The 22,632-nt window shown below is 35.3% G+C and overlaps 1 protein-coding gene across 2 annotated transcripts; it reads left to right on the top strand.

The window, feature by feature from the left end:
* The first annotated feature begins 8,576 nt into the window (after window positions 1–8,576).
* Window positions 8,577–22,530, top strand: LOC132640644 (CAAX prenyl protease 1 homolog). Of its 2 annotated transcripts, XR_009582309.1 has the most exons (15): window positions 8,577–8,733; window positions 12,736–12,883; window positions 12,985–13,069; window positions 13,159–13,254; window positions 13,523–13,588; window positions 13,719–13,817; window positions 14,046–14,159; window positions 14,292–14,402; window positions 15,043–15,105; window positions 16,020–16,112; window positions 20,275–20,388; window positions 21,431–21,502; window positions 21,596–21,661; window positions 21,841–22,037; window positions 22,160–22,530. XR_009582309.1 is itself a non-coding variant. In XM_060357321.1 (14 exons), the coding sequence occupies exons 1-14, from the start codon at window positions 8,703–8,705 to the stop codon at window positions 21,955–21,957; spliced, it is 1,275 nt and encodes a 424-aa protein (XP_060213304.1). In that variant the 5' UTR covers window positions 8,577–8,702; the 3' UTR covers window positions 21,958–22,530. The 2 variants fall into 2 exon arrangements, 1 of the variants encoding a protein (XP_060213304.1); XM_060357321.1 differs by having other exon boundaries at window positions 21,841–22,530.
* The last annotated feature ends 102 nt before the right edge of the window (window positions 22,531–22,632 follow it).

Below are 22,632 nucleotides of genomic sequence, written 5' to 3' on the forward strand. Positions count from 1 at the left end.
AACAACATCAAAAGGAACAGGTCGTGGAACTGTTCTTGCTCAAATGGGCAACCAAAGGCTAATAGCCGCCAATATTGCAGAATCTTCCAGTAATACTAAGGAAGAAATCACATACCAACAATATTTGGATTTAATAAAATCCCAAAAATAGAAGGATAATATGCCTCCATTATACTCCAGTGCCCTTGCAGATGATGATCACGAGGACACAGATTCATATGAACAAAATGATAGTCGAGAATTAATAATTCTCATAGAAAATGATGATCTCCAATGGAGAAATGAGACTTGGCAAATAATGCAAAGGTATTTTGATCAACAATCATATGCTACGATTACTTATAAATATCGTATGAATTATGAGATGGTCCTTTCATCTCTAGGATCAGCAGAATTTCAGCATTTTTATCCTGCTACTAGCAAAAAGGTTTATAACTTTTTAAAAATTATTATAAAAAAGATTTTCTCTCCAAATGAATGGGGATTAAGTACTTTAAAGGAAAAAGATTATACTCATCCTAAACAAAAAGTTCCAGTTAAAGTTAACTACTGGGATTATGTTGAAGCTTTTAATAAAGTCTTTTTATATGAAAATCCTAATAAAAAGCATTCTTGGTTTATAAAGGTTTGTGCCAATGTTTATAAACAAGGCATCCCTAATTGGTTTTGTCAATGGTGGATTAATTATGGTTCAACCATAAAGATTTTACCCGAAACATTCAAAAGTTTATATACTGAATGGGTTGAAGTCTCTCCAAAAATCATAGATTTGGAAACTAATAATATTTTCTTTGAGGGAATTGCTAATATGTATTTCTTCATTGAATTCTCTATTCCGTGGATAATGAAATGGTCTGTGGAAGTGGGTTATACCCCGCATAATATTCCTTGTCTTCACATGATTTTTTATACAAAATTCTGGAAGAAATTGATCCAAAAATCAAATGATGGAACCATTCCAGGACAAGAGTTAATAAACCAGATTGAAACTACCATTGCTAGTTATCGGGAATCAATAAATTCCAGACAAAGGGAAGTTCCTAGCCCTTTTCAGCACATTGCGTGCAGAATTCAGATGAAAAAAGGGATTATATCCCAAGAAGAAATGATAGCTCTCTATATGGAAGAATTTAAAAAGGACTTATCCAAGAATCTTGGAATTGATATTTCTCAAATTTCGCCAGACATATCTATGGCATCGGTTGGTCATATCATCGACAATGAAGAGAATGAGGAAGAAGATGAAGAAGCAGGTGATAGCCATGTTTTAGCTGGAGAATCTCAAAGTCCTGATCATACAGAGGACTTTTCACAATTTTTGGCACAATTCAACAGCCAAAAGGAAAAATCTTCCGGTACCGCAATGGACAAAGCCAAGACTAAAATAAAGTGATAAGGTGGACCCCGCCACAAATGAAGTGATAAGGTGGACCCCGCCACAAAGAATCAGCTTTTATAAAAGCATAGCTTTAATAAAGCAAAGTAGTTTGTTTTATTTAATTATTGTACTTTTACTTCATTAAAGGTAGTTTTTTCTTTTTCTTTGTCGACCAAACTTGTCGGCCACTCTTCTCTTTTTAATTTTGTCGTTTTGTTTCATGATCTATTATAAAAGGATCACTTGTAAATGAGAAGAGACAAGCTTTCATACACTGCCTTCTCTCTCTTGTAAAAATCTGTTAAATAAAAGTTTGAAGTTTGCCACATCTCTCTCCTCTGGTTACGACAAAACTCACTTAGGTAATTTTTTTTTTGTGTTATTTAACAAATTTCTTATAATTATCTTTAGCCTAAATGACAGGCTAAACATCTTGTGTTGAATTATATCACACTAGACTACTACTTATTATGGTGAAAATGCTTTAATTAGCAAGGATTCACCAAGGGTGGCGTTGAGGTCAGACAGAGAATAACCCAGGCGGACTGTTCAAATTCAGGCGATGGTCCTGTTGTTTTGCCCGCTTAGCCGAGGTGGCGTTTAGGGCTATTTTTCGACTTGTTCTGAGATTGGACAAACCTATCGCCAGGGTTATTAACCTATAAAAGTTCCTCAGTAGCGCCATCCCAAAGTGCGTTCCTGCAGTTAATATATATAAGTATATTCTTAGTATATTTTAGGTATATGTAGTATAACTTGAGCATATAACTTAATATATATACACGTATATGCTGTTAGTTAGTAAATATATAAACTTTACTTATAAACTTATATAAAATATATAAATATACCTACAATATAATAATAAATACTATAATATATATATATATACTATACAAAAAACTAAAAAAAGGGGTTTTCTAATGTCTTGGACCGGTCCGGTTTCGATTTTCATGTTTGGAACCGGTGGCCGGTTCCAGTTTTTAGACCGGAAACTGACCGATTTTATAACCGATTACTGATCCGGTTTCGGTTGAACAGGTTAACCGGCTTACTTGAGGGGATCCAATCCCTCCCACTCTAATTCCCACTCCAATTGTAGATGAGTTATTTTATTCAAAAGCTATAAAGATTAAAATGGGCGGAAAAAAACAGGCAAAATGAATGAAACATAAAGGTAAATGATATGTGGTAGTACTTTTGTAAGCCTCTTGTTTTCGTCTACTGAAATTTACAAGTAGTCATTTTATGAATATTATTTGAAAATAAGACACATTTTCAAAATTTAGTACTTTCTCATGAGAAAATAATACTTTCATAAAAATATCATAAATTAAGAAAAGCATCAAAAAAATTTGATTTTAACCTAAAATTTCAACTTTTACAAATAAAACTCAAGCGTAGTGTATGAAGTTTCAGTAAAAAACTGGATTTGAACAAAGTTTATTGTACCTTTTTAGATCCTAGTGACACACACACATTATCATGAGGTACCATGAGTGAAATACTTTAACTCATGGTACCTCTTTCACTTGATATTTGAGAAACTTAAATATGAGTGAATAGAACCTTTAAAATTATTTCACTCATTTGGCTATTTCACATTTCACTCATGGTAGCTATTTCACTCGAGAAGCTTAGATGAAATATTCATGTTTGCTAAACCAATTTGGATATACAAATAATTTCTTGTAGTTTGGAACTGTGTTCTTAATTTAACAATTTGATAAAACAACTCTACAGAAATCAATTTGCAAGTTGATGCCAAATACACGTGATCATAACATAGATGCATCTATTAAAATCATATAATAGTAAACCGGTCCACATGGTATGTGTCTGGGCCCGTATATATATTACCTTTTATATGTTTCAAAAACCAGGAGATACAATCTCAGCCTTAGCTGGTACAATAATTCATTTTTCATGAGAACAAGCAGCACAAGAGAATTCATGAAGAATTTTCTATTTCTTCGACATATAACCACGTAAATTCTCAATTATTTTGGCATTACATTTGAACCGAGATTGCCAACCGGTCATGTCAACTATTACATGTAATTCCATCATCATTCTTATATTTGTTAGTTCAAACAGGCGAAAAAGGCGGATGACCTTTTACATAATATTTATAACCCGCTTCTATTGGAGTAATATGAAGATATAAAATCTTCCCATAATTTATCGTTTCAATATAATTCATTTTCTGTCAATGTCTTTTGAAAGTTACTACAATACCAATATTATGAACAATTTTCTTCTTCCGTGTAGTAACACTTTAACTCTTTTGGAGTTCCCAATTAATACGGTAAAACCAAATATTCCATAACACCATATGTATGGTGAACATCTTCATTTAGGGAATGATTATTGTCATTATGGTCATGACCAAAACCTTTATAAGCAAGATGTTATTTCTTGCTTTTACTCTTCAGTAATTCATGATAAAACATACCACAATATATGTGACGTACTATAAGTATACGTAAACAGTGACCTCAAAATAAAATTTCTTTGATTCTCTCAAATCTCATGTAGAGGTGAGTTGTGGTATTTAGTCAACCATACATCAGCAGGTCCTTATCCATAACTTTACACATTTCACTTTAAAAAATGGACGAGCATTCGTGATGCTTATCACAAGTCACATTCTCTTCAAGGAATGAACTATAATAATACATACATAATTCATAATTTTTCATTATAAACTCATTGTCTTTATCATATTTATAAACCCACCTCAATATCATTAATAACCCTAAAGGTAGTAAGGTACTATGATAAAATCATTTCTATTGTTTGTGTGAGAAATTATTAGCACTGCAATATGTACATGGACTAACCATGATTGTATGAAAAGAAATCATCATAATCATTCTAAGTAGCATGTTATAATATATGGCATTAATCATGTTACTAAGACTATATTAGAACCAGAAAGAAATTAAACTAGTGGAACATGGTTGTGTTAATCCTTCGTCAATAAACATTAGAAAAGAGTCAAAGTCATAAAATTAAAAACACAGAGAAAGTGATCGGAATTAACCAAAGTGACGGCTACGTACATCAATACATTCTGACCATACACAACACTAAAAAGTATATTGAAAAAGATCACTTACGTGAAAAGGATAGAACAAGCAGGGACATCAAGTTTTTGCAGTATAGCCTTTGGATTTAAGATATGGCTAGGATAAAACTGTAGAGAAATACCTTTTTTTTATATATAATTTTTATTACATAGGGTAGAGACATACCTCACCTGGAAAAGAAATGATTTGAATTAGCTAGAGACTCGTGGTGATAACGTGTTGTAAAATCAAGCTAAAAGAGTAACAATATGGAATAAGGAAGTAGACAAGAAATGTAGAGAGCAAGAGTGAACTTTATTTATCCTTCCAAGTGTTGTTCAAGTGTATACAATGTGATATCCAATGTTATTATTTATAGGATACTACTACTATATATAAGGGACAACCAAAGGTATTTGTAGTCCTCACAAACTTTTAGGTCCTGACCTTATTTTTTAAAGTCAAAATTTACTTTTTGTTCTTATGGTCTACTTTTCAAAAGCTATCAACCTCCTACCTTATTTACTCTTTTTTTATTTTAATTTTCTATTCGGTGCCCGATATCTGCATTGGAGCTCGACTAATCCGAATTTTCAACGCGTAGGGCCCAATCAGGGAAAGCGCTCCCTACTAATATTTTCGCTCCCTACCAATATTTTTTTCTTACCTAGGCTTAACCCGAGACCCCTGGTTAAGAAAGCAGCAGCCCCATCCGCTCCACTTTATTTTCCATGTTACTTTCTTCTATTGATCTTATCTATTAACCTAAAAATAATCATTTTTTCGCTAGATATTTTTGCTTCTCGTTTTCTCCCTTTTCATTTGTTGCTTATTATAGATTTTTACATGTATGCATTTCTTTTATTTTATATTTGTATCATGAAATTTGAGAATTTTTAAATATTCTTTCACTTACATGTAGGCATTCCTTATATTTTATATTTATACTTTAATGAGTTCTCAAAGACTTTTACTAAAATGATTTTCAAATAATTTTAAAAATTACTAAATGATGCCATATAGTGTTGAAAATAAATACAATGTTATCAGTTAAGTCAGATTATATGTAAAATCTCTTGTGTGGTTAACTAAGATTAATCTTTTAAACACAAAATGAGTTTGAAGCAGGGCGGAGTTAGAGTGTCAGCTACAGGTTTGATTGAATTCGTAGCGCTTTGGTTCAAATTCTGTATTTGTTTTAAAGGTTAATTAAATATGTATAGATTATTAACTTAGAACAAAATAACTTAAAAGATTAAGATTCAGAACTCATAAACTTCAAATTCTGACTCTACATCTGATTTGAAGTAAATAATTTCATTAAAATGAAAGTTAAGATATTAAAGGAGTGAATGAAAGTTTTTCTTTTATATATTAAAAATATACATATTTAAAATTTAATTATTACTAACATAAATTATATTTCTATAATTAAAATATTTATTTTATCTTGAGTTTGGGCCTGAGCCTCATAAAACTAGTATTGAGATATACGAGGGGTTGCCTTGAACATGCATTTAACCATTTGAGATCATGGATGAGGTGTGGGGAGTAATAGTTGTCACGCCCCGAACCATGGCCTGGACGTACACGGCACTCGGTGCCTGACTGCATGTGACCGAGCGAACCACATGGCTTGCTGAATTATCATGATACATGACATAAGCGGAATATAACGTGAATGCATGATGAGCCTTTATAAAACATGGTAAGTCATAATACTTAATAGAATACTTGTTTAAACATGAGTGAGCCAAAATGGCTATACGACTCCAAATGTCTGACATGACATAACTGACTTGTCTAGTCTATGAAACCTCTATCATGAGTCTGACTGGAAAACATACTTACTGGGACAAGGCCCCCAGCATACCTTTAGATGCAAAACTAAATAAAGAAATAAAATGTCTAAACCCCAAATGAGATGGGGCTCACCAATAAGCTGGTACGTGCAAATCCTAATGAGCAGAAGCGTCGTCCTGTAAATCCGTACCTGCATCGTGAAATGCAGGCCCCCGGGCAATAAAAGGGGACGTCAGCACATTGAATGTACTGGTATGTAAAGTAACCGAAAGAAACAACATGGGACATGGAATAACATGATAAGAACTGAAACTGAAAACCTGGACATGAACATGAGCATGTGTACATACGTATATATATAACATAAGTAAAAACATGATAAGTAGGGAGAGCATTTCATAAACCGACACATGATATCACCACGTGGATACGTGGAGTCTGGTACCTCGCCGGACCAGCAGAGCCCCTATACCTTGCCAGGGTATAAGGTGGTAACATGCCTGATGGATCCATTCAGTGTAAAATTAAGGTATCGTCCTAACTGGGCGGAGTGATCCTTGTCCTATGGTGGCTACATAGTTTCAGGCTATCTAAGCCTCCTCGGTAATTCGTGCAACTCCAAAAAACATGAACATAATATAGTTGGCTAAGAAGCCCATGACTTTCGTGAATTAACTTGTACTTGTCTTGTAATCACGATTTCACGAAATAACTTGTAAACATGGTTTCATGAAATAGCTTGTAAACATGTTCTTGATTTATGAGTAATACAATAGTTCATAATCATATATTTGTAATTGACTTGAAAACATGCTTGTAACTTGCAAAATAAAATCATAAAGTTTCATATGAACATGATGAGAACACATGAGGAAGAATTCATGATTCATGGATTAAGCTAGGGTTCCTAATAACCGTAATGGAAGATTAGGAATACAACAACAAATATAGATACAAAATTCATGTACATAAATACTTAAATACGGGCTACCAATATGTTGGGTTTAATGCCCTAAGATTTGAACTTCATGGATATCAAGGAAACGAAGCATGGGGAAGAACATAGAGATTCCCTCATGTGGATGGAAGTTCTACATACCTTAATTGCTCCAAAACTTGAATTAAAGACTTGAATTTTGGAGAAGATTTCCTAAATCTTGATTCTTGAATCTTGAGATGGGTTTTCTTGAAAACCCTAGATTAGGAATGATGATTTCTTGTTTAGATTACAAGGATATATGTTAGAATTGAGTTGTAATAATTAGAATGGACTTACCTTGGTGTTCTTGATGTTGGAGGAGAGTAGGAAGTCGTTCTAGGGTTTGAGGGAGTGAAAAATAATGAGTTGAACTGATATGGACGAATATATAGTGTTCTGGAAAATTGCACTTTACGTCCAGCAAAATACTGGCCGTATTTCAGTTTACGGGTCGTATTTTGAGTTTACGGGTCGTATTTTGCAATACGGACTGCACTGCGTCTCTTCAGTAAAATGGCCATAACTCTTTGCACAGATGTCCGTTTGACCACCGTAAGATACCGTTGGAAAGGTATTTCAAAGCTCTACAACTTTCATCAAAAAAGTTTTCCCAAATTCCAAATAAGTTTTGAAATACGGGCCGTAAAGTGGAATACGGTCCGTATTTAACCATATGACCTCAAAATGTCAAATTCCAGAATGTTCAGAAATTCTTGGTTTCAGTTTACGATCACTGTTCATGGGCGTAAATTGGAATACGGCCACTGTTCATGGGCGTAAACCACCATATCACAACTGAACAGGAAAATTTCAATTCCCACATTCTTTATGTGATTTTCTAAGTCTAGGATCGTGGTCAAAACTTTCATTAAAGGTACGGGGTGTTACAATATTACATAATGTAGATTTATTTCTAGAGCAGTGAGAGTTAATATGTGTTATGGACACGTCATATATTGCGTTTCATGACATAATTTTTTATTGGCATAATACATAAATAAACCCTCAAATTTGATCTCAGCTGGCAAGTGTGCCCTCCAAATTTGAGTGTGCACAAGTAGGCACCTCAATTTGTCTCCGCTTTATCAGTTGAATACTCCAACTTACAAAATGATCATCTAGACACCTCAAAATTTATGTGTCACGTCAGTGCCATGTCATTGCCACGTCAGTGTTTGTGTTTATGTGTTCAATTTTATACAAGTTGAGATGTCTATTTGTGCACATCCAAAGTTAGAGGGCATACTTGCCAGCTGATGTCAAGTTCGAAGGTCTGTTTATGTATTATGCCTTTTTTATTTTTACCAAAAAAAAAAATATGTAACACCTCAGCATTTAGATTTACCCGACCCGAGAACCACGAGTCGGGTCGGATGACCCATAAAACTCCCCTAACCAACCCATTAAATTGATCTCCAAAAACAAAAACCGTCAGTGTATTCTTCTCCCTGGCTGTACGATTACATCATCCATGGCATTTCCCTACTTGGAAGCCGTTGTTGGTATACTCTTAACTTCATTCTTCCTATACCATTACATATTATTATTATTATTATTAATGATATTTATTACTTGTAACAGTAACATGTAGTGCTTAATGTAAGTATATAAGTAGTAACTACATTTTGTAATTATATAGCTACTGGTTGTGGGGTTCAATCTTTCTTGCTTTTACATTTCCAAGATTTAATTTTGTATTTATATAGCTACTTTTTGGAATCTGTCTTGAATGCCTGTATAGAATGAAAATTCACTTTAGGGTTTTGATGAAATAAGTAACTACACCAACTTTCATTTTGTAATTATATGTCTTTATTTATTCTTTCTTGCTTTTACTTTTCCAAATTTTAGGGGTTACTTTACTATTAACAAGTTTTTGGAATCTGTCAAATAATCACTTTAGGGCTTTTTCTAGTAACTTGATTTTATATTTTGATGAAGTAAGTTGGGTATCTTGATTTTTGTATATGTGGTTTTGCGTGTTAATTGCTGATTAGTTCTTGAGAAACTATTGTTAATCTGAAAAGTTTAGACCCTTTATATGCATGCCCGTGTATTCATCTTTGTCCATTTATTGCATGTAACAGTGACCTATAAAAACTACATGTAAGTAAGTAACTAATATTTAACTAGTAACTACACCAACCAACATTCTGTAATTTTAAATAGCTTCAATATTTATCTATTCTTTCTTGCTTTTATATTTCCAAATTTTAGTTTATTTGTTTACAATTTTTTTGGAATATGTGTTGAATGCCTGTATCGAAGAAAAAATTCACTTTAGGGTTTTCCTCGGTATCTTGATTTTGTATATGTTATCGCGGGTGTATTCATTTCTGTCCTTTTTTTGAGGGGCGAGGCTGTTGAGATGGATGTGCAGGTCGAGGATTAGGGTAGATGGTTAGTAGGTAGTCGAGCGTTGTTTAGTTTCCTTGATCAGTATTATTATTATTATTATTGCTCTCATACTATCTTAGTCTTTGATTTTATTATTACATGTTGTTTTGCTCCTGTCCGTTGCTTCGGTGGCCATGTTATTTGTTGTTGATATTGTTCTTTTCCTCCTTTATTTTAACATGGCTTCTTCACAGTGTTATCAAAAGCGAAAAGCGCAAAAAAGCTCCAAGGTCCTTTGGGGCTTTAAGTGCAAATAAAGCGGGGCTTTAATGAAGAAACGCGCAAATGTGTAGTCCATGATTAATAATCATAAGCATGAAAAACAAATATATGGACAAAGAAATTGATTTTTTTTTATGCTAAAGTGAAATATCATTTGTTTGGTGTCACATCTTCAGGATTGCACTCATTGGCAAGGAAAAGTATGCCTTAGAGCCTTGATAATGACAATGAAGCGCCCATAAAGCGAGGCGAAGTGCTCAACATGTTTTGTGCCTCGCTTCAGGGCTTAACCGCGCCTTTAACAACACTGCTTCTTCATTATTGTATTTCCTTTCCATACTTGATTTTGGCGTAACTGGTAAAGTTGCTGCCATGTGACCAGGAGGTCACGGGTTCGAACTGTGGAAACAGTCTCTTGTAGAAATGCAAGGTAAGGCTGCGTACAATAGACCCTTGTGGTCCGGCCCTTCCCCGGACCCCGCGCATAGCGGGAGCTTAGTGCACCGGGCTGCCCTTTTTTGTTTTACTTGATTTTGATATGCTTTACTTGAGCCAAGGGTCTATCGGAAACGACCTCTCTACCATCACAGGGTAGGGGTAAGGTTGCGTACACACCACCCTCCCCAGACCCCACTTGTGGGATTACACTGGGTATGTTGTTGTTGTTTTGAGGGGCGGGTCGACCAACATGTTAGTCAACTGTTATAGTAGTCTATACTTTTAAAGAATCCAACTCTTCTACAATTATTTTGAGTTCTTCAATAAATGTAGTGCTTGGTATAATTCATAGAGACAGAGATACAATTCTTTATAGCTAGATTGATGTAAATGTTGCTGAATATGGGAGAAAATGCACTCGAAGTAGGAAACTGAACTCTATGAGGCATGCTTTGGTAATTGGGAAATATCTGATAGTAAAAGATATCTTCATTTGATAAAAATTGAAAGCAAGAAATATATAGATTATAAGGGTGCGCAAAGTTTTGAGTAAGACGTCATTAATTTTCATTGTTAGGTAATGTTAGGCTGCATAAAATCCTGTTTCATTTATCGGTGAAAGAATTAGTTATTTTTTTTTGATAAAGGAAAGAATAAGTTATTAATCCGACTCCATAAGGAGTTAAGTTGGAAGTTTATTTAGTTAGTGCTTTTCTATTGATAATTTCAGGATCATACTACTGTGGTGCTAAACATTCTTTCAAGGACGTACAATAAAATTGAACAGTAGAGAGTATTTGAATGAGCTGTGCACTGAATCGTTTTAGAAATCTGTGATTTGTCTCAAGTGATGATACTTGATCATTCTATTTCAATTTTGTATGCCTTTTAGGGGTATTAGTTAAGTTTGTTTGAAATCAGGAGATAATGGTGTTTCACTTTGTAAATTTGTAGTTGATTGATACTGGATCCCTGTCTTGATTTGGTTGTCAAGTTAATTGAAGTTATTGCTATTCGTTCACTTTTACAGAAGAATCCTAATGTACCCTATTCGAGTTTTCACCTATTCACGTTCTATATTTCCTCTGTCTACCACCTCTTGTTGTGCTGCTAATCCTTGTTTCTCCACGTTATATCTCAAGCTGATGGTTACTTTGTCTTGTTTTATAATTTAGTACAAAAAGGATAACAAATGATGCATGCATAGAGGCTGCATTCCTTTATACATTTATAAGTTATTTCTAAGTGCTTAAGTGCCGAACTCGTTCTTCTAATACAGTACAATAAGGATGTAAACATACTTGGTGTCTGGCTCTTGCCTTTCAAGAAGAATTATGGTACAGGCTGCTGGACCTTTTGATTCAGTAAATGATGTACTTAGTTAACTCTAAGTGCTAAAGTACCTAACCCCCAGAACTTTTGCTTGCACTTGCATTGTACTGGAAGATAACATTAGAGATTATGCAGGATTATACAACCCCATCCCCTGTAATTTGTTTTAACATTAGAAGATAGACCGTTCAACTGTAAAATCTGTCAAGAGGGAGTCAATAGCTGCATATTCTGCGGCGCTCATTCCCACAGCCATCCTAATAAATCCTCGTAGGTAATGCTCTTGGTCTGCCTTCGATCAGTTTATCAGCCTAAGGCTTCTGCTTCCAAGCCCACCTCCTGGTTGTCATCGCTCGATCACTTCCTTTTCCACTTAAGTGATTGCTTAGGGACCTTAGCGTATGATCTGGGCAGTCTTTATCCTTGGCTTGTACTCGAGATCGGATGTTCGAAAGAAAATGATAATACATATGGCAGCATATCAAGAGATATTGCTATCTTTTATTGTATTGCATGCTGTACCTCTGTTCCTTTTTCAATTACATGAGAACTGATGAGTGTCGATTGTCCAAAATGCTGCAGTTGTAGAATCTATTTATGTTGTTGTGAAACCTTGATGGTTTCATGTATTAGTTGTTTCTTTTGCTTCACAACTTGAGCATGGACCTTTAAGGCTATAATGTCTCACATTTCATCTCAAGTCGGATATAATTTTGCATCCAGAAAAATTTAAAATTATAGGCAGATACACAATGTATGCACAACTATCAACATCTTATGTCGGCAAGAAAAAATTGAAAATTTGCTCTTGTTAATTTTGTGGAGTTTGATATGTCTTCTTATGTATGATTGAAAACTAACCTAGTGAGGATCGGATGACTTAGGACAGAATGATGAGTGAAAAAGGTCTGCTTGGCTTCGATTTGTGATTCCCTTTATGACCTTCATCTCCATAAATTGGATCCTTCTATCGGATTGCTTTTTAGTTAGCTGGCTATTTGCTGTCACATTCTGTTATGTACTTCCCTCCCATTTATCTTATTATGTGGTGTAATATATCTTCTCTTTTTGTTTATCTTGTGATTTGCCTCTAATTGTGCTTTTGAGCTTTCCAGGTTTCATGATATTAATGTACATATTTGAGACTTACCTTGATGTACGACAACATGTGGCTCTTAAATTGCCAACACTTCCAAAACCTCTGCAGGGAGTAATCAGTCAGGAAAAATTCAAGAAGTCCCAGGCGTATAGTCTCGACAAAAGGTATGCCTTCCTTTTGTGCATGGAATGTCATCTAACTCTAATTCTTGCATTATTCTTGTTTGGCCATTTTTTAATTTTTGTGGTGTTCAAATTATTTTCAGTTATTTCCATTTTGTCCACGAGTTTGTTACCATATTGATGGACTCTGCCATCCTATATTTCCGGATATTACCTTGGTTCTGGAAGGTGAGTGATTGAGCCATTCTCTTGGGAAGGCCTTTCTGCTTCTTTGCTCATTGTTGAATGTTGACTTAATGTGTCTTTTTTGATTGCAGATATCAGGAGATTTTCTGATATACCTTGGTCTCAATGCAGAGAATGAAATATTTCAGACTCTAGCATTTTTAGCTGGAGTTATGGTTTGGTCACAGGTGCATATGAACATTTCCATCTGCCTCCTCCCCCCCCCCCCCCCCCCCCCCCCCTCCTCCCTCCTCCTCCCAGCAATATGATGGTTGATGTTTTCCTGGAATTGTGCATTTGACCGTAGTCGCAATGATTTTGTTTGGCGCTGATAAAAGTGAATTAAATAAAAAAATTCCCACAGATGTTGAAGTAGTCTGGATAGCATTCAGAGTGTTATACTTTTGCTCATCTTCAAAATTTGGCGGCAAGACTTATTTTGATTATTCTTGACAGATAACTGATTTGCCATTTTCGCTGTATTCGACTTTTGTGGTTGAGGCCCGCCATGGTTTCAACAAGGTATATCTTGGAACAAAATGGACTTTCTTCCAGTTTAAGGAGTCACCATTTCTTTGCTTATTTTCCATATGTCAATTTATTTAGGCTGTTAACCTGTTTATTTCGAACTTGTTATATCATTCTTGTACAGCAAACAGTATGGTTATTCTTCAGAGACATGATCAAAGGAATTGTTTTGGCAATTGTAATTGGTCCTCCCATCGTTGCGGCCATCATTACTATAGTACAGGTACTCATGTTTTAGGGATTGCAGGAACTTCCTATTATTTGTGGTTATGGTTCAAATTCAAGATCTCAAACATGATTTATTTGTTCATTATGTTTGAGATGTTAATTTGTTTCAGATAAGTATTCGAATTGCTTTGACCATGAATGCTCCTTACGTTTCCATCTTAGAGGCAAGAGATGATATTACGTTCTTTTCCCCTAACAATAAAAATTAATTCTTGATCTGCAGAAGGGAGGTCCTTACTTGGCCATTTACTTGTGGGGATTTATGCTCGTTCTGTCTCTTGTTATGATGACTCTTTACCCTATTCTGATTGCTCCGCTTTTCAACAAGTTCACTCCGGTAAGTAATGTATCAACAACCGATAAGGCAGAACACCCCCTGCCTCCGCCTCCGCCCCCCCCCCCCCCCCCCCCCAAAAAAAAAGAGAAGAAATTCCTGCATTCTGATTACAAAGTTTCACTCACTGAGCAGCTTCCAGAGGGAGAACTTAGGTCGAAGATAGAAAATCTGGCCTCCTCACTCAAATTTCCCCTAAAAAAGTTGTTTGTCGTTGATGGATCCACAAGGTCGAGCCATAGCAATGTGAGGATTCTTTTTCTTTTATTCTATTGGTCTTTTCATGGTAGTTTCTTTGATAAGATTAGGTCTTTGCGTGGTAGTTGAACATGTGCTTCGTTTTATTTCACACATTCTACATAGATCCTGTCACGTTCAATTTTTTCAGTGGTTGGGGGTCATAGGTGTGTGATAGAGTTTGAGAAGAGAATTTGATTTTTTGGATTGGTGTAGCATTACTTGGCTCCCCAGTTTGGAAATCTTTTATTTCTCTGTGATATTTTATATAGAAAGCCAATCGCATACTTCAGTTGATTGTGCTATGATCTCTCTGTAATTTTGATTGATGTAGTTTGACAGGCTAGTTCTCTTACTATTTCCTCCTTTCTATTGATTGCCATTATAAGATCTGCATGACATTTGAAATGGCAAACCTGTTTGGGTTGGTCTATAGTTGAAAAGAATAGGTGAAGAAGGTCCTGCACATACTTGTTGAAAAACCTAAGTATGATACTCAAGATTAGGCAAGCCATGGCTCGACCCGCACTAGTCAAGCCATGTGCGAATTTGTTACTAGAATCTATTTTTTAACTAGATGCCTATGCCTCACATTTTATTTCCCCGCTTACTCCCGTGATCTGATCTTGTATCTACAAAATTTTGCTAGGCATACATGTATGGATTCTTCAAGAACAAGCGTATTGTCCTCTACGATACACTGATCCAGCAGGTGTGGTAGCTATTAAATTGACCTTGCCTTTATTTTTCTTTTTTATTATTTTGTATCCTGTTCATTGTTTGTTAGCCGATGAATCCTTTTTTCAAAATAATTTTTTGGGTGGGTATTTTCATTAATTAAGTTAGAAGTTCTCCATTTACTGATTCCTAAAGACTTTCATGATACTTCAGAGATTATTCTAACATGGTCATGATTTGGTGAAATGGGAAAGGTATATGATGATGAGTTTCCATGCAAATGCGACCTTAATTAGTTGTAATGGTAAAACTATTACTTCACTGGCTTCTTTCTGTTCGTAGGTTGTTATGACAGGAGTTTATGCCACCTGGATGAGAAAAATTGCAGCTGTTAAAACCTATAAAAAGTTTAAAAATTAAAGCTGTTAAAGTTTTCTGGCTGTATGTAATTTTTATTCCACTACACAAAGGAGTTGTTGTAGGAAACAATTTCTATCATCTTTTCTGTAAAAAAAAAAAAAAAAGAAGCAATTTCTGTTATCTTGTTGCATAAACTAGAAGTTCTTTTCTTTGGTATAGAGGATTCATATAGCCGAATCCTATCCTAGTTGATTGCTTTAACTGATTTACTGCCCAGCCTAAAATATAGCATTTTTTGAGGAATGAGCGTAGGTGTTTATATTGATTGGATATATACCTTAGATATGCAGGCTCTTTATTTTTTTCTTTTCTAACTTCAAGAAAAATGATATTTTGGTTATTTGAAGAGATTGTATGTGAATAGCACGTGTTCGCTTTGCTGAATCATAGTAGTGCTGCTTCTCTTATCTGGTATCCTTTATAGCTAGACTCATGAAGAAGATAGTACTCTAAGTAGTCTACAATGCTAATAACCAAATTTTCTCCTCTTGATTTCTTTCCTCTAATTTATTTGCTGGTGGTATGTAGTGCAAGAATGATGAGGAGGTTGTTGCTGTTATTGCACATGAGCTGGGGCACTGGAAACTGAATCACACAATGTATTCCTTCATAGCTGTGCAGGTATGGGAATTAATTCATGGAGCCTGTGCCTTTAGAACAAAACTGTTAGTATTTTCTTTTTCCAGATTAAGTAGATATTGCCGTTCCATTTACGTGATGTAGTTTGTTCTCTTTGGAGATCATGGGATTAGTTTGACTTATTATATTTATGATGGTAGACAAAAACCAAATTGAGTTTTAAGATTTTATTTTTTGGTATAAAGTTGGCTTCTGGAAAGTCATTACAAACAGAAACTCAAGTCTTCTGTGATAAATTTGATCCTTTGAAATTGAATAGCATGCATATTATTATCTTTACAATGTCAAATTTTGATCTTTTGAGTATGTGATTAGTGTAAGCAAACAGCATCATTACTATTATAATAACATTATTATTATATTATTATTATTATGATTATAACTATTACTATTATTTAGAGATAATAGATAAACCTCCCCATCTGATAGATGTATCCAAGCTATGTGAATCACCTTGATATAACTTTTTCTATAAGTTAAAGACACCTTGGTATAACTCCATATCTAATATGCTTCCAAAATTTAAAATACTAATCAACCTCTCTTATATTAGAAATTTATCTGATTTCCCTATCTTATTAGGGGATATTTATCTGGAGATTTTAATCTGCCTGGTGCATAACAATCAAATTGTCACTTTTGCCTCCTCGGTATAACCAGGAGGAAGGGCGTTCCTTTTTCTTGTTTCCTCTATCTCTTCTCTTTCTATCTTCGTGTCACCTCTCTATCTTCACTCCCTCAGACTTCTCCCGTTGCAGAGTCTCTCAATTTGTTCTTTTGCCCACAATGCTCACTTTTATTGTTTTTCTTTCTCCTCCCACCCGATCTTTTTCTTTTCTTATTCCAGTCCTTGATTTCTTCATTTATAATAGAGTCAATCAAAGCCTAGGAATATGAAGAGAAGCCCAAGCGGTTCATAGTTTTTTTTTTTTTTTTTGTTGTTGTTAATGCTATCGCTTCTTGTCATTGTATGGGGAAGAAGAGGTGAGGTCTACTCATTAATTTCATAGAATAATGAGTTACTGTACTATGATTGTTTGGGAAAATGTAGATGAGAATTAAGTTGAATGATTTTGTGATACTTTGTTATATTGGAAAATGATAGAAGAGATTATCAGGAAGTAGCAATGCAATTCGTTGCACTGAGCTAGCTCAAATTTAGGTCGAGGGTTCGAGTCAGTTTGACTTTCCCGTCTCATCTTTTAGGTTGATGAGAGGAATTTAATGACATTAGTACATTCACGTTCATGGTTTTTTGTTTGGGGTGGCTCTTCAGTTTGAGGATAGTGTTGCGGTTCAATTTGAGGCTAAGAAGAACGGCTTTGTTTGGTGTGGCTACACCGATTATCAAATTTAAGGGTAAGTGGTTTCACAATGGTTTTTTTTAAAGAATGTTCGGGAATTACTTAAAGAGGACATAATGTCAACCATTCAGAACTTTCATCAGAATGAGCTCTTTGAGAAGTCGTTTAATGCAACTTTCATAGCTTTAATTCCTAAAAAGAATGGTGCAGAAGAACTGAAGGATTTTAGACCTATCAGTCTCATAGGAGGAATTTACAAGATTATCTCCAAGTTGATCACTGAAAGATTGAAGACAGTCATGGGGAAATTGGTGGATGTTCATCAAATGGCTTTCCTTAAAGGGAGACAGATTCTGGATGCAGTTTTGTTGGCGAATGAACTAGTGGATTCCAGAACCAAAGCAAAAAAAATCGGGATTCTTTGTAAGCTGGACCTCAAAAAGACTTATGATCATGTTAATTGGGAGTACTTGCTAAAAGTTCTTAAAGATATGGGGTTCGGTGTTAAATGGATCAACTGGATTAAATTTTGCATAACCAATGTAAAATTCTCCGTATTGATCAATGGTAGTCCTGAGGGTTTCATCCAGTCACAAAGAGGCCTCAGGCAGGGTCATCCAATGTCACCTTTCCTCTTTTTGTTAGCTATGGAGGGTCTTAATCATATGATCAAAAACAGCTAAGGCAAATGGGTGGATCAGAGGTTTTGGCTCCCAAATCAATGGTGTTGGAGGCATGGAAATTTCTCATCTTTTGTATGCTGACGATTCTCTTGTTTTCTGTGAAGCTGAGGTAGACCAGATTAGACATCTCAGAGCAATTTTAACTATCTTTGAAGTTTTTTCTGGCTTACATGTCAACTGGGGCAAGAGTTTTTTTATACCCAGTTAATGATGTACATAATATGCAGATTTTGGCAGCTAATCTAGGGTGTCATGTAGGTGCCCTTCCTACAAAGTATCTGGGGATGTCTTTGGGGGCAAAGAGCATCTCAAATGACATATGGAATGATGTGATTGAAAGGTGTGATAAAAAATTGGCTAGGTGGAAAACTCAATACTTATCTTTAGGTGGAAGATTGGTTCTCATAAATTTGGTGCTAGATGCTTTACCCACATATATGATGGCTTTCTTCCCAATGCCTAGAGGGGTCGAAAAGAAGATTGACAGGCTGAGAAGAGACTTTCTCTGGAAAGGAAACAAGGATAAAAAAAAAATCTCTAATCTGGTGAACTGGGAAGTAGTGACGCTTAACAAGAAACAAGGTGGTTTGGGCATAAAGAATTTGGGGCTTCAAAATAAAAGTCCTTTACAGAAGTGGCTTTGGAGATTTAACATAGAGGACAGGGCTCTCTGGAAAATGCTCATAGCTCAAAAGTATGGGATGATGAATCAGTGGATTACAGAGGAGATTGACAGTCCCTATGGTAGTAGTGTCTGGAAAACTATTAGGAATCAATGGCAAGAGTTCTGGGACAAGGTGGAGATCTCTGTTGGTGATGGAAGAAAGACTGTTTTTTGGGAAGATCATTGGATTGGCCAGAATAATTTAAAGGTCACCTATCCTGTTCTGTATTCAATGTCTTCAAGGTAATGCTACGATTAATGAAATGTGGAACCAGCAAGGGTGGAATCTGAATTTTAGGAGAGCACTTACTGATTGGGAAATTGAGAGTGTTGCTACAATGATACAGCTGCTGGAGGTATAATTGAGAGATCAGACAGTCTTAGATGGAAATTGAATAGCAAGGGCCTCTTCTCAGTTAAATCTGTCTATTGGCATCTGAACCAAAGAAGTCAAATTAATGTGAACTGGCCATGGAAGGAGATTTGGAGAGTAAAAACTCCTATGGAGGTTTCTTGTTTTGTCTGGCTGGTGATTAGGAAAGCTTTTTTAACACATGAGAGGTTACAAAGAATAGGTTTTCAGATTTGTTCAAGGTGTCTATTATGTGGGCAGGAAGGTGAAAACAATGATCATCTTTTTTTGCATTGCAAGACAACTACAAATCTGTGGCACATGTTCTGTTGTATTTTGGGTGTTGAATGGGTAACGCCTGGTTCTACATTGGGACTTCTAAGCAGTTGGAAAAGTGTGGGGAAAAGAAATAGTGATGAAGATTGGTGGCAGGTCATCCCTGCTTGTATATGGTGGGTAGTCTGGAAAGAAAGGAATTCAAGACATTTTGAGGATACTAGCAGTTCCATTCAGAAATCAGGATGGATTGTCTTAGTTTGTTCTTTTTTTGGTGTAAACAGAATTTATGAGGGGATATAGGAGAATTGGTAGATTTAATTGGCAATGTATAAGTTTTAACTTTTGAATAGGGGCACTGACTTTTGCTGTAAGTATGATTCTGTAAAGTTCTTAACTTAACATTTTTTAGGTGTTAAGTTAATACAAATGGTTACCTTTGACTCAAAAAAAGAATGGCAGTGAAGCTACACCAAACCTGATATGTTCTCGTTTTGTAACAGTATTAGGATAGAGAGATGCTGCTACGATGAACTTTTTAGCATTAAAATACAGTGACTATGTTGTAGCTTCATCCTTGATTATGTACTCGAGATATCGCTTGTCTGGTTTTTGGCACTTGTACTCAACTTGGCCAAAGAGTAACTTGCTGCTTGTTTCCTTGCCTGATTGGCATGCCTCTTCCTGTGGGGTTCCTTTTTCTTTTCTCCAAGATATTAGCGTTGGCCCAAGAATACCTGGTTGCTTGTTTCTTTTACCTGACTAGCACACCTCTGCATTTGTTTTGTTTTGAAACAATTATATTTTTTATTCTGACATTATAATCATATTTTTCTTGGTCTGACATGAGTATTATTCCATGCAGATCCTCACATTATTGCAGTTTGGAGGATACACTCTTGTTAGGAATTCAAAGGATTTGTTTCAGAGTTTTGGGTTTGATACCCAACCAGTTCTTATTGGACTCATCATATTTCAGGTAATACTGTGCTCTTGAAAAGTTATACTTAAAAATCTAGTTTCAAAAGAAAAAAGTTATAATTAAACATCTGTTAGGTCAGTGTGGCTACTGGGAAGGATGAGATGTGGTTATCCAACTTTCCAAATTCAGAAAACCTACTAGCCTATATGTTATCCAAATAAATGGCTGTTTCTTTTCTATAATTTAGGTTTGAAAACATTGACCGGTCCATAGTTTATTAATTCAAGGGTCTTCCTTTCTAGATTTTAGAATTACTCTTATCATAGTCTTACTAATGGTATTAAATGTTCCTTGATATGATTTCTTTTGATTAGTCTGCATGTTTCTGCTTTAATCTCAAAAGACGTGAAAGCCCGTGGATAAATGAAGTTAATGCAAAACATCCATATAGGTGGTACCAACCAAGTGAGAATTAGAAATCCTTAAATAAATGATTCATATAGTTGTGCAAATGATTGAGCTTTTGAGGCATAGTTGATAGATTGATTGGTAAATTCTTACTAGGATTGACGGCATTTCACAAATGAATCTGTAATTAGGCTTTTTTGGTTCATCTGTAGTTAATGTAATTGAGGTCTACATATATTGCACTAGTTTTTATCTCACATTTAGCCTGCATAAGGCAGGCCCAACTGATACCCCAAAAGAAGATGACTCGGCGAAGCTTAGCGAAAGAACTAATACAATAATAGTTAATGATCAATCTAGCTTTTGCTCTAAGCAGGATGTTTTTGAAACTAGCAAGATTGAACTGAAGGAAGAGACAAGTATGAGAAAGTTAAAGGAAAAGGTCTTTCTATGTGAGAGCAAATTCCATCTTTTGGACAACGGCAATAATAATAAAATAACGGTGATTGAAGAGCCATACCCTGTGAATAGTCAATCAAAGGTTATACGGGTGGTTATTCTATGTCAAAAAATCTTTGCATTTACAAAAAGTTTGGAGTTCAGCACTGTGTCTTTTGAAATGCGTTGAGAAATATAAGAAGCTGCTGTTTATTTATATTAATTTGTTCAATGTAACTTAATGTGGTTGCAGCACACTGTCATACCTGTACAGCACCTTGTGAGTTTTGGTCTTAATCTTGTAAGCCGTGCTTTTGAGTTCCAGGTAACGTCATGTTGTATGGATTTATCTTTAGATTTTGACTTATTGTATAATGTTTGATTGTGTTCACTTGAACTCCACTATTTTCATCCCCAGGCTGACACTTTTGCTAAGAAGCTTGGTTATGCTGCACCACTTCGAGCTGGTCTCGTGAAACTGCAGGTTGGTTTTCCTTCTATCCTAAATGCTTCTCCATTCTGGATATCCTATTTTGAAAACCCTGAACCAATTCTTCAAAACTCTAAGCCGTATAAGTAATTTCTATTTTTCAAATCATTGCATCTTGGACGATACTTCCAAATAACTAGATGTGTGATACCAATTTGTCCGCCATCTTGCAGGAAGAGAACTTGTCGGCTATGAACACAGATCCGTGGTATTCGGCTTATCATTATTCTCACCCTCCTTTAGTTGAAAGATTGACTGCAATTGATGAAGCTGATAAGAAGACAGATTGAAAAATACGTGGGCATTTCACTATTCAATATAGAGTTGGTTCTATACTGCACCGCCGAACTGCAAGCATACAAAACAATAGGTGTGATTTACTTCCCAATGCCATAATTTTGTTGATATACATCCACATTATAGTGTTGAGCTAGGAAGGTTACTGGAGCTGCGAGGAGGAATGACTTTATGTTTTGGTTGTATGATTTACAGAATTCGGGAGCTTCAATTTTGCTGCTAGAGTTGGTCGAACTTTAGGGTCTATATAATCAAATGATGGCGATTCGAGCCTTCGAGATGTAGAGCTTTCTAATTGTTTTGACTGCAGAACTGCTATACATATTAAGGAGCATCCTTTTACTTGAAAACAAACAATTGTAGGTGGTGAATAGTCCTTGCATTAAGGGGTATAGCTAGTGCTTCTCTTTTTAGTAAGTAATTAGCGATTGCTGTTTTCTTTAAAAGATTTTTCAGGAAGCATGTTATATTGATAAATAGGGCACTTTGATATTAAAGATAATTAGCATGTAAGTAGATGGAATTGTTGAGTGCCTATTTTTAATCAATTCATCTATTTTGCTATATGTTCATGACGACAAATGTCCACCTCGAATCCGTTCTTTGTCGTGATTTACTAGTGGCATGTCAAAAAGAAGTCATCAAGATTTTATTAGTAAGACCAAAAG

This window comes from Lycium barbarum, chromosome 5, assembly GCF_019175385.1.
Source record: "Lycium barbarum isolate Lr01 chromosome 5, ASM1917538v2, whole genome shotgun sequence".
Taxonomy (NCBI): domain Eukaryota; kingdom Viridiplantae; phylum Streptophyta; class Magnoliopsida; order Solanales; family Solanaceae; genus Lycium; species Lycium barbarum.

Excerpts from the sequence above, each read along its gene's own strand:
- LOC132640644 (XM_060357321.1), top strand. The coding sequence starts at position 8,703 with ATGGCATTTCCCTACTTGGAAGCCGTTGTTG. Across the intron at positions 13,818-14,045 it reads CCATCATTACTATAGTACAG|AAGGGAGGTCCTTACTTGGC; the intron begins GTACTCATGTTT and ends CTTGATCTGCAG. Across the intron at positions 16,113-20,274 it reads ATTCCTTCATAGCTGTGCAG|ATCCTCACATTATTGCAGTT; the intron begins GTATGGGAATTA and ends TATTCCATGCAG.